The sequence below is a fragment of the Cornus florida genome, unplaced genomic scaffold, assembly GCF_030987335.1.
Source record: "Cornus florida cultivar Cherokee Brave unplaced genomic scaffold, ASM3098733v1 CherokeeBrave_3.0.0_Hap2_Chr04, whole genome shotgun sequence".
NCBI classification, from domain to species: Eukaryota; Viridiplantae; Streptophyta; class Magnoliopsida; order Cornales; family Cornaceae; genus Cornus; species Cornus florida.
The window spans coordinates 93,564,218-93,580,936 of record NW_026775574.1 but is presented as its reverse complement, the minus strand read 5'-3'; the positions used below and the strand labels follow the sequence as shown (position 1 = coordinate 93,580,936).

At 36.6% G+C, this 16,719-nt stretch overlaps 1 protein-coding gene and 1 long non-coding RNA gene across 2 annotated transcripts; one reads left to right on the top strand and one right to left on the bottom strand.

The window, feature by feature from the left end:
• The first annotated feature begins 3,293 nt into the window (after positions 1-3,293).
• LOC132303972 (uncharacterized) lies at positions 3,294-4,401 on the top strand. Its single transcript, XR_009481461.1, has 2 exons — positions 3,294-3,553; positions 4,263-4,401. It is a non-coding gene; the product is annotated as an uncharacterized LOC132303972 (long non-coding RNA).
• A 35-nt stretch (positions 4,402-4,436) lies between these two features.
• On the bottom strand, positions 4,437-8,997 carry LOC132303971 (uncharacterized). The gene is made up of 2 exons (XM_059801432.1): positions 8,666-8,997; positions 4,437-6,875 (listed from the first exon to the last, which is right to left on the bottom strand). The coding sequence occupies exon 2, from the start codon at positions 6,814-6,816 to the stop codon at positions 4,615-4,617; it is 2,202 nt and encodes a 733-aa protein (XP_059657415.1). The 5' UTR covers positions 6,817-6,875; positions 8,666-8,997; the 3' UTR covers positions 4,437-4,614.
• Positions 8,998-16,719: the final 7,722 nt, after the last annotated feature.

The following is a 16,719-nucleotide window of genomic DNA, read 5'->3' as shown; positions in this document are numbered from 1 at the left end:
CGTTTTGGCGAGTTACTATGAAATCAGAGTTGGAATCTATGTATACTAATTAAATCTGGGATCTTGTAGAACTTTCTAGTAGGGTGATACCTATGGAAGGCAGGTTAATCTACAAAAAGATATCAGAAGATTTCTTAGTGAATAAATCATAAGTGTACAAGGGAATGCCATTATTTTTCTAATTATATATATATATTGTTGACATCCTACTCATTTAGAATGATGTGGAAGTTTTGTCATCAATAAAGAGGTAGTTGTTCAATTACTTTTAAATGAAGGATTTTCAAGATAGAAGTTATATTCCTAGGATCAAGCTTTTGCAAGATCAGGTTAAAAGGAAATTAGGCTTATCTTAATAATCCTACATTGATGAAGTTTTGACCAGGTTTGGTATGCATAACTCAAAGAATGAGTTCTTGCTTTATTGATATGAATGGCTCTCTCTAGTAAGTAGTTTTTCAAGACTATCAAAGGAGATTGAGCAAATGAGACTGGAACAATATGCTTCAGCATATGAGAGTCTCATATATGCCATGGTCTATACCAAACAGGACATTGCTACATAGTAGGGATAGTCAGTAGAGATCAGTCCAATACTGGACTTGATAACTGGTCTATTGTGAAAAATATCATTAAGTACCTAAGGAGGACCAAGGATATCATACTCATTTATGGATGTGATGATATGGCCCTAGTCAGGTATGTTAGTTCTGATTTTTAATCAGAAGTAGATACTATGAGGTTCATGACTTAGTGTATGTTCACTTAATGGAATGGAAATCAGTTGGTAGATTGTTAAGCATATTTCAACTGCTGACTCAAACTTGCAGGTGGAATATATTGCAGCCTTAAAGGCGGCAAAAGGAAGCCTATTGGTTTGATATCACTGATTTAGAGGTTGTGGAGTATACTAGCCTGCCTATTAAGCTATGTTGTGACAATAGTGCAGAAGTAGTCCAAAACAATGACCCAAGGTTCTATAGAGGAACAAGATACACTGAGAGGAAGTATCATGTTCTACATGATATTGTCCGGCAAGAAAATGTACTTGTAGCTAGAACATTGCATTGGAATACAACTTTGTTGATTCATTATCAAAGGTGTCATTGATCAATAATGTTGATCAACATCTGGATAATATTGGAGTTAGGTGCAATTTGAATTGGCTATGAGGGCAAGTGGGAGCTGTTAGGATTTATATGCCCTGGCATAGCAAATTCCTGTTTGGATTAAAGTGACATATGTTCCTGACGTTTCTGAAATATTTATGTTTTATACAATTGGTGAATTCAATGTATTATATTTCGATTCATTATAGAATTGATAGTGTCCACTTGATTACAAGAGATATTTATATATGTATGTGATGGCGATCAATACATGAATATAAATAGTAATCATAAATGGTTCATAGTCGGTAATTATGGATGGACTCATAATTAATTAAAACTTGAACTGGATCCGCGTTAGGTTGAGATATATTGCGAGAGCCGTCGTATGCAATTGCTCCCTATCACCGTCATGGCATTTGACTCTTAAGTATGAGAAAATTATAGACTCTTTTATTAATTAATAATTACTTTGATTTGTTCGGCGGATTCTTCGGGATCCTTAGACCGACACTTTGGGTAGTTCTGTAATTAATAGTTAGAAGGTTATATTTTCAATATTTGCATCATTGCTACTTGTATTTATTTTGTATTGATTATGGTTGATCACAAAGTAAATTCGAAGGCCTTCGTGTATTTTTAGACAAAATGATTTATTATATATTTATTTATTTAAATTATTATTTTTGTCAAACAAATGTTTTATTATGATCGAGCCAAAAATAATCAAAGGTACCAAAATAAATATATTAATTAAGTAGTCGGATTGATGGCTTTATTTATCCGATAACTAATTATGCATAGAGGGGTCAAAGTGCAATATTGACTTAGATGTTATTTATTATTTAATTGGAGTTCAATTAATTTCTTTTAGTGGAGTAGAAATTAATTTATGAATTAATTGAATTGGGTCCATGGACCGGGCCAATTATTAATTCATTGTAGCCAATAAAATAATAGGCCCAATGGATTCTCACTCATAACCCAACTTGATATTGGAATCATATTAGATTTGAGATATGTGAATTAGAGATTGAGAATGATTAGTTGTTTCCTTTTCTTTACCTTTATGTTGCCTATAAATATACATGGTCTATGTATATTTTAGGGGTGATTTTTAGTAGAAGGAAAAAGGAATATATTTTCTCTCTCTAGAAAATTAGGGTTTATGTTCTCATCTAATGGAGGCTCCCACAAGCCTAGTTTTCCAAGATCATTCATGGAGGCATATGAGTGATTCCTAAAGGCAAAACAATTACCAAGAAGATGGAGATCCAAGGAGAATGCATCTTACTAAGGGATTTACAATAAGTGAGAACATTCACTTTAGAGGAGAGATCTAAGGTTTACTCAAACTTTGATGTAAGTATTCAATCTTTTAATTAAATGATACATCATGTTTTATTTTTGCATAAAACTTATCTCTATGCAATGAATCAAGATTTATGAATTTAAATCCCTCGAAAAGTTTTTAAAACTAGCACGTTTCCCAACACGAAGATCAACATGAGCGATACATTAGCCCACCACAACCACTGTCCATAAAGGACGACATTAATGCGGGGGAGTACGGACTCAAAGGCTATCAGCGGTGGAATGGTGAATTACTTGTCCTGAGATGAAGATGTCGCTATTGATCAATTTAACTCACAACTCACATAGTTCGATTCATTAAAGCGAAAAATATTGTTTGTTTTTAAATTCAAAACACAGAAGTAATATATATCATTCTATTCCCTATGGTCATCATTTTCTTTTCTTTTAAAACTTTAACACATGTTAATATTTTATTGGACCACCTCATCACAAGGTTCCTTCTTATACGACTTAAAGCAAACATTGCTCTTAAAAAAAAAAAAAGTTGCTCTTATATAGCCCTTAAAATTTAGTCATTTTAAAATATTTTATAAGGACCATAAATTTGTACTTTTAATAAATAATTCCAATGGAATTCAAAATTCTATTAACAACATTTTAAAAAATTACCATCAAGTCCTACTTTTCTCGGCAAAAGATAATTAAGACCTAAAAATATACTTTAAGACTAATAAGATTCCATTTAAATTCTAAATTATTGAATCTTCCGTTTACACCCATGCTATATTAAATATAAAATTAGACACAAACTTTCATATACAACGGTCATTTGTTCAGAATTGTTATGCTGGGCTGGGCTTTGCCTTGTTGACTGACAATTACTTTTGTTTGGTCTCTTTGTTTCGGCCTTGTCCTCCTGCTTTTTTTATTAGCTTGGGCCTAAAAACGATACGGGGTAAAAATGTAATTTACTAAGGAAATCAATGCTGAGAACGCGTTTCGTTGTTCTACAACTAAATCGATGAAGGTAAAAAAAAAATGGGAAACAGCCGAGAACCCCTGAGAAACCTTCTTCGCAGTCCGAAAATTTGTCGAATCTTCCGCAGCAGATCTCTTCCAAAACCATGGTAATCTCATCTTTCTGTCTCGACCTTACTTTGATTAGCTTCTCAGAGATCGTTGATGATTCGTTTCCTTTTAAAATTAAATTTTGATCGTTTCAATCATAAATTTCAACTATCAATTAGATTATCCTCACTTTAGAATTTGATTGAATTTCACCTAATTTTGTTAAGAAAACTGCATCAGATCTGGACCTCAGTTTTATATATATATGTATGTATGTGTTTTTCACCTGTTTACATTTTCTCTCTCCGGCTTGAAATTTTGAGATGTGGTAAAATCTTCTTGTATATATGCTGAATTGATGTAGACTTTTAGAAACCCTGCACCTTAGTGCCTTTGAAATGTATCTTTGTTTGGTAGCATGGAATTTGAAGTTAAATTGGATTAAAATTTGAATTAGTTTTTCTCCAATTGCAATTCCAAGGTATCAATTCCATGCTTCCGAATTCAATGTGAAAAGTGTCAACCTAATGAGTATGATAAATGAGAAAGTTTGTATTTTTGTGGCGAAATAGGATGTCTACAGAACAACTCTAAAACATGATATAGATATATGTTCTAACCTCAACTCATATTCTCTCCTTAGAAACAAACCTTAGCTGCACCAAAATCAAACACACTCCATCAACATTGTCTCGTTTGCTCCCTCCCACTCTTTTTCTCTAATCTTATTCCTAATATGAACTTAGTCACTCTCCAACTCTCATACAGCGTCAATGACAGTATTGTGAGTGCCTTCGGATGGTACGAAACTGTGGATGAGAGCTCAAACTTTACTAGGGACATGCTGTAACTTGTACGTGAAATTTTTGCATGAGAAATTGATCTGGATTGGGCTGCATTTTTTAAATTTATGGGTTGCTTACATGTATGTGATATTAGAAGTTAAATTTAGATTGTAAGAAGAGAATGCTATGTTGTATGTGATATTTTTAATGGAAAGTATTATTATATGATTAGTGGTGGTATCAGACCCCTACTATCTAAAAAAAAAAAAAGTATTATTATATGATTAAATTGTTAAAAAGGGTCTACAGTAGCAAAAGACATCTTCAATGGATTATTACTTAATCATCGATATTTCATAGGGTGTGGCTTCCACTTGTTCCTCACCGGGGTTGAAATTGAGAGGCTGGAATGATCCCAAATCTTGATATCGACCGCACAAGCCCATATGGACCATCAATAACCAAACCAAAGTAATGAGCTCTCCACCTTTATTCAGTTGATGGGCATGAGTATATTCACCGCAGCGACTTGCAGCATAACACAGTAATTCTACCCAAACACTGCTTATTGTTTCCCATTTATCTTTCTCGCCCAACTTTTTCAGCACTTTGGCCAACCGGCAGGCATCAAACAGCACGGATTTCACGTAAATATATTCCTCGAAATTAAATTTGGTATCAATAGACAGGATAGTGTTGCAGGCTCTTATCTGTTCGTCCTCTTCTGATTTCTGTCTGCAGAAAAAATTATTAACAGCAAAGATACTCGGACGTTCCTGTTGCACTTGTGATTTCCTTCTTTGAAAGATATGCTTGGTCTCCGAACATGTATGCATGAATCTTATATACCCATCACCTGCCACTGCAGCCATCATTTGTTGCTCTATAACTAGAAGATATAACATGTAATCTGACAGGAGCTTCGAAAAATTACGATACTTGCCAATGTCGTCGTCGTCAATGTCGTCGTCGTCCCCTGTACCAGCAGCAGCATTGCTTTTACTGTCACTGTAGCAGAGTTCAGTTGCAATGTGCCACAATAGAAGGCTTCTATCATATTCGACTTCTTCAACAGAAGGAAGTAGATTGTGGTGACCTCTCTCACGAAGAACCCCTTCCCCTCTGCCTGAATAGATCTCCTTGGCACTTGCTACATTTCTCCATGTACTAGCTTTAGTTCGCAGCTCCTTGAAGATGAAGTCTCTTAACTCTCTCGTGAATGATACCCTTTTCACGTACTTGAGCCTATCGAAAACGTTGGTAAGATGGAAATTATCAATAAGTGTTTGCATCCATGTTGAAGGTTTATGTATGCAATTATTTATCAAGTTGAATTGCGAGACAGACTCGGACCACCCACGGTGCAAGAATTGCCCAATAAGCCGCATCAGCATACAGCAAGGACGAGGAGGCTTTGCTGCATCGGCAATCCTCCTCCTCCTCTTGACAGCTAATAAGAAGTTGAGCATTTTTTTAACCCAATTTTCAACCCAAGTTCTATTGGACCGTATGCTCATGAGGGTAATAATGGTGGAATTAGAGAAAAACAGCATGACGATAGCAATTATATCGAGGACAATGGCACCAAGAAGCAAGACATAGGTAATCCCAACATCAAACCCATCGAATCCCTGCTTCTCCTCCGAAAGGAAGAGTGCAAGGGCTACCACAACCGAACTGAAGCAAACAGACCTGCAAATGTAGCCTAATTTACAATGCACAACACTCATCTTGGTGTAGAGAATTTCATACATGAGATTCAGTTCAAGCTCTATAATTCCAAAAGCATCTCCTGCCAAAATTGTACTGAAAAAGTATTCGCCATCATCCAGCTCGAAGGTTACAATGGAATTAACAATCAACTCCTTCAAACTACCAAAAAAGAAATTAGCAAACTGCATCACCAGTAACTCCGTCAAAACACGTGCATCTTCAGCGCCTTCTTGATTTTTCCAGACCACAGGAGCCATGCCAGTATGGGACTCTTTTACGACCCAGTGGTAGACAGGAGGAACACGTCGCATGGACTCCCGTAAATTACCAAAGCTTGCAAGATACAGAGAACGTGTCCGCTCAGAGTATTTGATAATTCCTGCCACAAACACGAGCATTGTTGGGATCCATATCTTGTTACCGGGTAATGTCTGAAAGAAGACATAAAGAGCAGCTAAACACTGGACTGCGAGTGCAAGCAAGTGCCTGAGCCATAGCTCATTGTCCTCGAGAGCAAAAGCAGTTATGGTATCAGGGCCACCAAGGTGTACCAGAAAAAAGGTAGCCCAAAATGCCTCAAGGTCTCCATTGCTGACTGCACCAGAAGTGGTGGTGTTATTACCGTTGGAGATGAGCCCAACAGCAACGTTAGCAGCCCAGTCTGCAAGCAAGTATGCCGACCAGAGGGATATGATTATCCAATTGCTTGACATTCGCTTTCTCAAGGGGCCAAAAAGAGTTAAGAAGGTTTGCAGTGAAAGGCTTAAGATAATGAAGGATCGGAGATCCCATTTATCCCAAAGCTTCTTCCAAGGGAGTTCCATGGTTGTTCTTGAGATGATACAGATGATTAGAAGCACAATTTAATGAATTTGCAGATAGCCTTCAAAGAGGATACAACCACTGTCAGTGTTGATATGGGAGAGTATATACGCCAAATGCATTTTACATAAAAAGTCAATCATTCAACGTTGGCTAATTAACAGTAAGATGGACATTGCGGGTGTTCATCTGTGAATCAGACCGATCTGTGCTGTTCAGATTGATTTTTTAGTCCGTAGATTGCCATGTCTCTATCTTGGCTGAACTCGGTGGAGTTGTTGCACTAATGTACTACAGTACTTGTTTGTGTGTGAAATGTGATGAATTGGGTGTTTGCAGAAATAAAACATTTTTCAATGAGAGATTAGGAACAGAAGTTGAAGCTGTTGATGTAGGAGCACCACTTACAGGAAGTGAATATTCACAGCAGACTAATGTACAAAAGTCTAGAAGCAGAAGCTGTTGATACTTTAACCATATGTAATACCCAAAATCAAACATTTCTTTGATTCAGTCAGTCTCACCCAAGTGAGCGTCTAATAAAAATTTAGAAACATTGGTTTGATTCAGTCAGTCACCAAGGTTATGATTTAATAAGGTTCTTTATTTTAGTCTCAATCTCAGGTTTGGATCGGTTTGGGAGTATTTTAGAACTAAATCAGCCCTAATGGTTCCAAAAAAAAAAAAAAAAAATTAAACTGGACCATGAGAACCGATAGAATCGAATCAAAACTAGTTTGGTTTGATTCCACGGTTCTAGATGAAACAATGAAATTGCACTAATCATTCAATGGTTTTTAACAGGGACGGAAAAAAAGCTTTATATATATATTTTTTGGGTAAGTTTTTAAAATATAGCTCCCAATAAATGTAAGCAAGCATAAAGTAAGAGAGAGAGCTTATAAGATAAGAAGCTAACTATGTCCAAGTCCTGTTTATATTTCAAGTTATGCCCTTAAAATGAGAAGCCCAAAAGGCTTTATATTTCATTGCGGAATGCCACTAATATCAGTTCTCGTTGACATTAACAGTTACTGTACAGAAACAAACATATGAAAGAACAAGATGAAGGTTTCAGGCACAGTACAATGAAAAAAAAATTCCAACGGGTAAGAAATCTAATTTTTATGTGTTCCGATATATCTTGCTAGCAATCAAATTGATCAAAAAAGAAACCAATTACAGAAAGAATAAAATAAAATAGTAATAATATCATATAATTAAAGCCATGAACATATGCATAGTGGTAAACACTATATTAAAGCCTTCTTATATATATATATATACGTGAATAGAATAAAGTTGAGATAATTAGACCACCTCATCCAAATGTTTTTGTTCTTTGTTTAGTTTATATTGGCTACCCTGTCTTGGTTCTTGGTTCCTGCCACCTGGTGGGTGAGTGGGAGGAAGAGATGTGAAAGGCTGGTGGCGTTGGGTGGTGGAGAGGTGGAGAGCAATGGTGGTTGAATTGGGGTCACAGGGATTTTGAAATGGGAGGCACCATTGTTCAAATAAGTGGAGAGATTGAGACGTATTAACCCATTAAAAACAGGTTTAAATCACCGAATAAAATTTTATCTTCCTCAAGAATGACCCAACCATTGTCCTCCACGGACAAAATTTCATTTTTGCTCTCTCCCACCCATGCTTCTCCTCCATCTTTTTGCTGTCAAATTTTTATTATTTGTTTCATGCACCAAATACTCATTCACAATTAATATTGTCAAAATTAATTAACTAAACAATCGCCCAACTCACACACACATCAAGAAGCGTAACAAAACAATAACTAAACCAGAGGAGAACACACGAACTGTTCGACTAAAGTACAGAAAAATGTAGACTTACTATGGGCAAATCCAGAGGGGAATGGCGAGTGTCTTCTCTTATCATTAATTTATTAAGTCCATGAAGGAAAATTCATGGCAGGTTAGAGACAAAGGTAGGGTTTGATGAACTGTAGCTTTTGAATCTGACAGTGGTGTGTTTAATGGGTTTTTATAGATCACTCTCAAAAAGCTTAGAGTAAACATTACTTGTTCTTGGGATTGCTTATGGATCACTCTCAAAAGCTCAGAGCAAAGAGTATTTGTTATTGGGATTGCTTGATATGCTGGTTTTGGTATTTGAGTGGGGAAACTCAGAACTTTAGGCCTGGTTGGCAACAGAAAACTTTTAGTGTTTCTGTTTTAATCTGAAAGAGAAACTATACTTTTGTTTAGTGTATTCAATAATGATTGGAAGAACCAACGAGCTAGTGGTCTAGTGGTATCAGCCTCTTATTTCTCAAAGGGAGTTCAGGGGTTCAAGTCTTAGATAAGATAAAGTGTGTGTGAGTACCAACTAGGAAAAAAAAAATGATTGGAAGCATGTTATTTGTTGCAAAATTTTTTGAAGCAAAAAAAAAATGAAAACATTTATGTCAAAAATGTTTGCAAGTTTAGAAAAATAAAAACACAAATTTAGTGTTTCTAGTTTTGTTTCTTTTTTGGAAACACACACAGTACTGTTCAAATCATAACGAATGTTACCAAACATGTTTCCGTATGTTGCTTCGCTATAAAAAAGCATGAATTAAAAGCGATTGCCAAACAAAGCCTAGTAAACATGGGATTTTATAGACCACTCTTTGTTCTTGGGATTGCTTGATAAGCTGGTTTTGTTACTTTAGTGGGGAGACTCAGAACTTTACTAAACGTGGGAATCAAGCAAAGCTAATATTCCATGAGGAATCAAGCAAGCTTAATATTGGTAAGAATAATTCTATGCAAGAAAACATCAGCTCTAGTGATTTGATCTTCGATACTCCCCAAGATGCCCTATTGAGAATTTTCAAACCCACTAACTCTCCTTCACAAAACCTTTCACAAGTGGCTTCACAGCCCACTCTCTTCCAAAGTGAAAATCCCTTCACTTTACAACCAAGGGTCACACCAACCCTTTCTCTTAAATATGTCCATTTAAATTTACTTGTCAGCAACTTGAATTCATTATTAAATTTACTGCCAATATAAAATTGTGTTTATAAATTCAATAATTTCATTAAAAAGCTACAAAAATCTAAATTTACGGGATTTTGGAATCAAAACATATGCATCAATATATTTTGGAGGATTTGTGCAGGGACAAACTCTAGATTGTTCTCGGTCTTCACCACCAACTCTCTACAGTCATCAATTACTTGAAATGTTAGAAAAGGCGTAAGTTAACGAGCAGCAAGATCACACTTCAACAAGCGAGAACCTTACCACAAGGTCCTCACATCAATATACAAATGTAAAATTATATAATGTCACATAATAATTATAAAATCATACCTAATGACCCTATGCAATCTTAAACCTCTTTCAACTTCATGTCTCGTCATTAAATTACAAGTTAATCATCACGTTTAACAAAAAACTTTGAGTCTTAACCATTGTTTAAGATATTTCTCTTAATTTGTTATGCAAGAGAAGCCATGCAAACTCAAGTACGGAAAACATGCATCCAACTTCATAGGTAAGGTACATATTCAACCAACCAAGAGGAGAACGGATCTAATAATCTTAAGGAACATATCCAACCTTCAAGAGTTTAACAGATGTAATTATTTATTAATTATTATTACTGGTTCTTTTTCCCCTCCTTTATTCTTATCATAGTCTTAATCATGGATTCCATTACCAATTTAGATTGTTAAAGAAGGTATATTTAGAAAGAAAGGCAAGTGTTATTATATCTGATCACCTATTAGGATGTGCAACGGCCTTCCAGGCTGCAGCGATGGTCCTCTAGTTTTGTTGTCCCGAAGCTTACAAGAGAGAAGACGATTACTGAATAGTACTGATTCAGCTACGGCCATGGTGAGATATGTTCTTGGGTAGTGGTGTTCACTTGTTCCTCTAATTGTTCCTCTCTGGGGTTGAAAGTGAGAGGCTCTGAGGATACCGGTTCTTGAAATTCACCACACAAGCCAAGATGCAACAATAATAACCAAACCAAAGTAACGAGCTCTCCACCTTTATTCAGTTGTTGGGCATGAGAATATGCTCCGCAACGACTTGCAGCATAAAACAGTAATTCTACCTAAACTCTGCTTATTGTTTCCCATTTATCTTCCTTGGTCAACTTTCGCAGCTCTTTCGCCAATTCGCGTGCATCAAACAAGAGAGATTTCCTGATGCTTTACTGATGCAGACTATGCTGGATGTAAGATAGATAGACGTTCTACATCTGACTTCTGTACTTTCTATGGTAATCATCTCATATCATGGAAGAGTAAGAAGCAAGCCGTTGTCTCCAGATCCTCTGCTGAAGCTGAATACCGAGCTATGACTCAAGGTACTTGTAATGTTTGTAATTTGTTTATATATATATATATATGTAAAGTTAAGTTAATAAAAAAAAGGGGCAAATTTCTCAAAACCCCCAAAACTATTAAAAAGTGATCATAAAACCCCACCCAGTTTTTAAAACCCCCAACAATATAGAAACGTTATCATATTACCCCAACTTTGACAATTGGCTCTGTTAACCCAGCGCGTGGCTAACAAATGCTTTGACAAATTGACTTTTGTGACGAAAATACCCTTGCTGTCACATGTGCCAAAGAAGTAATGTGTAATTAAATGTGATATACCAAAAATACCCCCAAGCGTGTAATGGTAAAAACCCATAAAAGTAAATCACGTTTTACTCATCTTCCCTTCCTCCTCCATGCGCGTTGCAGGAAGCCCTAAAAGTTGCCCGAGCCGTTGTGTTTCCTCCATTATAGGAACCAGTGGAAGTGATCTTGAAGCGTGAAGGTTAATTGTTACTTTAATTTAAGGTAATTTCGTACCCTAATTTAATCTAATAAGTAGCCCTACTCAAGGACTCACACAATACTAATTTATTTGAGGATTTCTGAAAATGTAATTGCTTTGAGGTTTAAAATCACACATTAGCTGTTGTTTAAACCCATTTTCTAAATTTTGTTTTCAAACTCATACATACAATACAATCCCTACCTTAGTGTCCAACTATAACCACCGTCGAAATTAGATGTTGTTTTCAGTTGATTTTTAGTGTTTTTATTAAAATTAGATGTTGATTTGAGTTGATTTTTGATTTGTAGATTCGAATCCCAGAATGTCTTCTTCAAGCACACAGTATGGGAGTATTTGAGGTATATTAATGTTCAATGTGATTGTGGCAAAACAGTTCTAATTTTGGTAACAGGGTCTGATGAGTATGACAATTTAGGAAAGCTATACTACAGATGTCTAAAACGAAGATGTGGATTTTGGGAATGGTGTGAACCAATTTCGACAAGAACTTCATGTGACGTTTCTGATTTTCGTCGTTTTTTTTTTTTTGTTTTTTTTGAAAAAAATTGTCGCCGCAAGGGCATTTTCGTCTTATCACGTTTTGCGCACGGGATTGTGGTTGGGTCCAATTGCATATTGTACATTTTTATTTATGTGGATCAAGTGGTATTTATATGTGGTGCATTAATGTGTATGAAGTGTAAAATGGAGACATAAAGAAAAAAAGATAATAAAAGAAAATTTTGTGGGCCCACCACTAATCCCACATGTGGCTAGAGACCATTTTTTTTTTTAGTCTCTCATTTCTCTCCTCCCGTCCATTTCTCTCTCTTTCTCATTTCCTCTTCATTTTCTTTTCTTTTGGCTTCAAATTTTGATCTTTGATTTCTCACTCCACACTTAGTGATTTTGAGTGCCGTTTGAGGCGAAACGAAGAGCACGGCGAGCTCTACGCATTGATATTAACAATTTCATCTTTGAGCCTCCCCTTAGCATTCGAAAATTTGAACCCATTTTAAGGGTTTTGCTCTTAATCAAGGTAGGGGCTCTTAATCCACAATTTTCTTGCTCCTATGTCAATTACATCTTCTAAATTGTTGCAAGACATGCTTATTTGCGTTAGTTGTAGTTTAAAGGTAGTTAGAACATGTGTATGTGGGTATGTGAGAGCTTGTAATTAATGTTTTATGTGAAAAATTTGCCTATGTGATGATTTATATAGGTTCGCTATGCTAGATGTATTGTTGTATAAGAGCATGTTGAAATTTCTTGAGAAATTCTTGTGAAATTATGCCTTGCTTACTTGAATTGAGTTGGTTGTGTAATGATGAGTATATTGGTATGACATAAATGCATCTATGCATTTACATTAGGCAAGAAATGGGAAGAATTGATTTTGAAATGAAAAAGGGGAGTTTTGGGAAAGTATATTGATGAAAGTGTTTTGATAAAACTCGGTCATTGCGGAGTCACCAACGGGCCGATAGGTTAATGTAACCTAGAGGGAATTAGGGAGATTGCCCTAGCATGGTTGAGCTATCTGGGCCCCATAATGACGCTGCAGAGTCACCAAAGGTCAGGGACAGTAGCCAATCCTTCTCTCGGCGCTGCGGAGTCACCAAAGGGGGTTACATTAACAATTTGGAAAGTGATGGATGAACGGTTTTGAAAATGGGGAGTGACATTGACATGCATTACATTCCATTGCATTATATTGTTAATGTTGAGCTCGGATATGATGTTGTATTTTCCCGACTTTGTATGACCCCGATTCCTATCGCTCTATTCTTTGCTTGGATTCACGGGGACACAAGAGACGTGTCTTAAGTGTCACCTACTGAGCATATTGCTCACCCCATTATATTCTACATTTTTCAGGTCATGGAAAAGAAATAGCCGACGGTAATCCAACTTAGCCTTAGCTTGGAGTAGAGAAATGCCATTTTTCATATCTTTTGTAAATGAACCTAATTTTGTAAAATATTAACTCAAGGTGTATTATTTTGTAATGTGTGATGTATTGAGGTTCATTGTGTATATGGTTATTTGAGAGAATGTAATTAAGTTTTACTCACTCAAAATCAGTTTGCATATTTTAAGTAACGTGTGGTAAATTACGTTAACAACGTGGTTGTTATTATTGCAATTTAGTGTTGAAATGTATTTAAAATTACATGTAAGTGTAGTGGCGTACCAATGTTGGTGTATTTGGGTTATCACTGGACAGTGGGAAAAGAAGTGAGAGTTTCCGGAATCGGTCAACATGTGGCTTCCCATACGTCGACCAGTATCTTCACAGTGTGAGTCATTGTGGCTCACATTGCAAACCAGTCGACGTATGGCTTCCCATACGTCGACCGGTATCATGTCCCAAACCAGTTGACGTAGGGCTTCCCATACGTTGACCGGTATCCATTGTAACACATGTTCTAAACCGGTCGATGTATGGGAAGCCACTATTAATAACCCAAACCAGTCGACGTATAGTGTACATACGTCGACTGGTTTCTGCCTTTTAATTAAACTAAATTTTAGTTTCCCAAATTACACTTTGGCACCCAATAAATGTTACACGTATTTATTTTATGGCCCAATAAAGTGCAATAATTATATTTTAACCACCGAAAAGACTATATTGCCCCGAACTTTATTTTATTTATATTGTGACCCAAGTTAATGACCATTATACCCTTTGAGTCTCAAATTATTGAATTGTGGCAATTTACCATTTTGTCCTCTTTGGATCATGATATTTAAATTTAACGTGAAATTATCGTATTACCCTCGGATGATTTTTGGGTTTGGAAAAGACCCTTTTAATGATCCAGATCCATGAGGAGCTGGGTCGTTACAGAATGGTATCAGAATGATGGTTCGAAAACCTTAGGACGACGGGTAGAGGCCTATGTAGGATTGCATGGGAAGTTGTTTGCATTACGTATGAGATTATTTGTTACGTATTTTGATATTTGAAGAAGCATGCTAAAGTGTTTATTTGCCTATGTGTTACATGTTAAAATATTTAAATGTTTGAGCAGCATGCTTACTTGTTTACTTACTTACCTATTTAATTGCCTACGTGTTAATTTGCTTACGTGAACACATGCTTATATGTTATATATGTGTAGCACTAGCTTAAATGATCCATGAATTGGTGTTTTGTTTTCAGTATGTAATTGTTTAGCAGACACATTTTTATTTTTTTATTAGCTCTGTGAGTTATCCTTTATGACGGGAAATGTATCAACATTGTGAGTAAGTGAGATGTGAATAGCATGATCTATTGAGTTTGGTTTGATTTAGACGCGTTGTTCCATTAGGAATCCTTTCCCTAGAAACTAGTAATGGTAGAAGAGTTTGATCTTAGGTGTCTTCTGGGATGGAAGTTCCCATTTTCTTACATGGGCAAGAGTTTGGGTTGTGTTATCTCAGTGTGGTAAGGGGACTCTTAGGGTGATGAATCAATAAAGCATGGTGCGTGAGTCATGGGATTCTTACATGTAAGCAAAGTTGATTAGACGTCATAGGATGTGAGGTGGTATGTAGTGTACGATTTGTAAGGTCCAAGTGTTGTACGGGTTGAGCAAGGTTGGTGTTTGGTTCTTATTTAAAAGTTTACTGATATTTAAGGTTGAGAGTTGGCCTCTTAGATTGTCGTTTATAGAGTATGAGTTGAGATTGATTTTGAGTTGGTGATGAGATGAGTAGGTGGCATCTTTTATTTTGATTTCCAGTAAGGAAGACAAAAGTTTGGTGTGATGTGGTTTGGTGACCATAGAATGTTGGTCATAGATTGTGTTGAGCTAGGATGAGGAGTAACCTCTTGGGCTTGATGGCTTGTTCTAGTTGATTTCTGTGTTTTGTGGCCCTGTGGGTGGGTGTGCTTGAGCGTGTGTAGGTGGCACCAGAAGGCTACCACACTGGGTGAGCTACGGGCACACAACTCAGATGAAATCGATTTGGACATTCCGTTGTATTGGATAGTAATTATAGCAATTGGTTGGGAAATGATAGTGTTGGGGGTGTAAGAGTTGTGTACCCTTTTGTTTAATTGGATAGGTTAGTTGTAGGTGTGACTTGAGTGTCCAATTAGATACCAATTAGAGAGAGACCACTGGTTGTAGTTGTTGTAGACTGTAGCTTGTGTGGTTAACCGTTTGGCTTAGCGTTGTTGTCCCTATTAGGGATTGTTCATGTAGCGTTGCCGTGTAGAATTTTTAATTTTCTTATTGCGGGTTGCTGATTATGGTGTCGAGTATCATAAGTGAGGTGTGTTTTCATGTCAGGTTAATGTCACTTTTAAAGGAACGGTTGGTAGTGGACGCTTGTTGTTTATAAGGGAGTGGAATTGTGAAGTTATTTTGGGAAGAATGATCATGAGGTATTAGTACTTGAAGTTTCTGTAATTGAAGAGTAAGTCAGTTTTGGAGTGAACCCAGTGTCCAAGAAAACAGTAGCGATTGATCCCATTATTGATGGTTTTAAGGAGACAGTTGGGTGTTGAGCATTTTGGATTCTTATGCTCATTTTGTTTAAGGATTTGTTGGCATGGTATTGACGCGTGAATGTTCTTTTCTAGTGGTAAATGGTGGTTATTACGGGGAGCAATAAGCGTTGTGATTGTACTTTGGTTACGATGATATTATCTTGAGGATGTCTGGGAAAAATCTTTTAGTAGTGACTTGATGGTCTGATGGAATAATAGGTTTGAACGGTTGTTAGAATGAGTGACAATGGAGGTGTTATGATGTCATGGTGTGATGTTTAGTGCTGATAAGCATGATGGTTTTAGGTATGATCTGAGGACGGACTAGGGATTGTGAGTTATTTGTTGTGTGTTGTCAGATAGGGGATGGGTTGTGTATTAGTTGAAAGTAATTGGGAACAGTTTAGTCTCTCGAGCTAGTGAGGGCGGTGTTACCAGGTAGGCACTTTTTCTTTGGCGAGTCGTGGGTTGATGTAATTGGCGTCATGAGTCTTGTTCCTTGTGTCCCTGTGACGTTAGCGTTGGTGCTCTTATTTGATTGGTTTTGGCAACCATAGGTGTTGCGGGGTAGCGTGTGCAAGGTTCCGATATTGACTGCGTATAACGGTTCGTTTGTGGCGAGGTCG

Coding starts and splice junctions, on each gene's coding strand:
- LOC132303971 (XM_059801432.1), bottom strand. CDS start 6,816: ATGGAACTCCCTTGGAAGAAGCTTTGGGATAAATGGGATCTCCGATCC.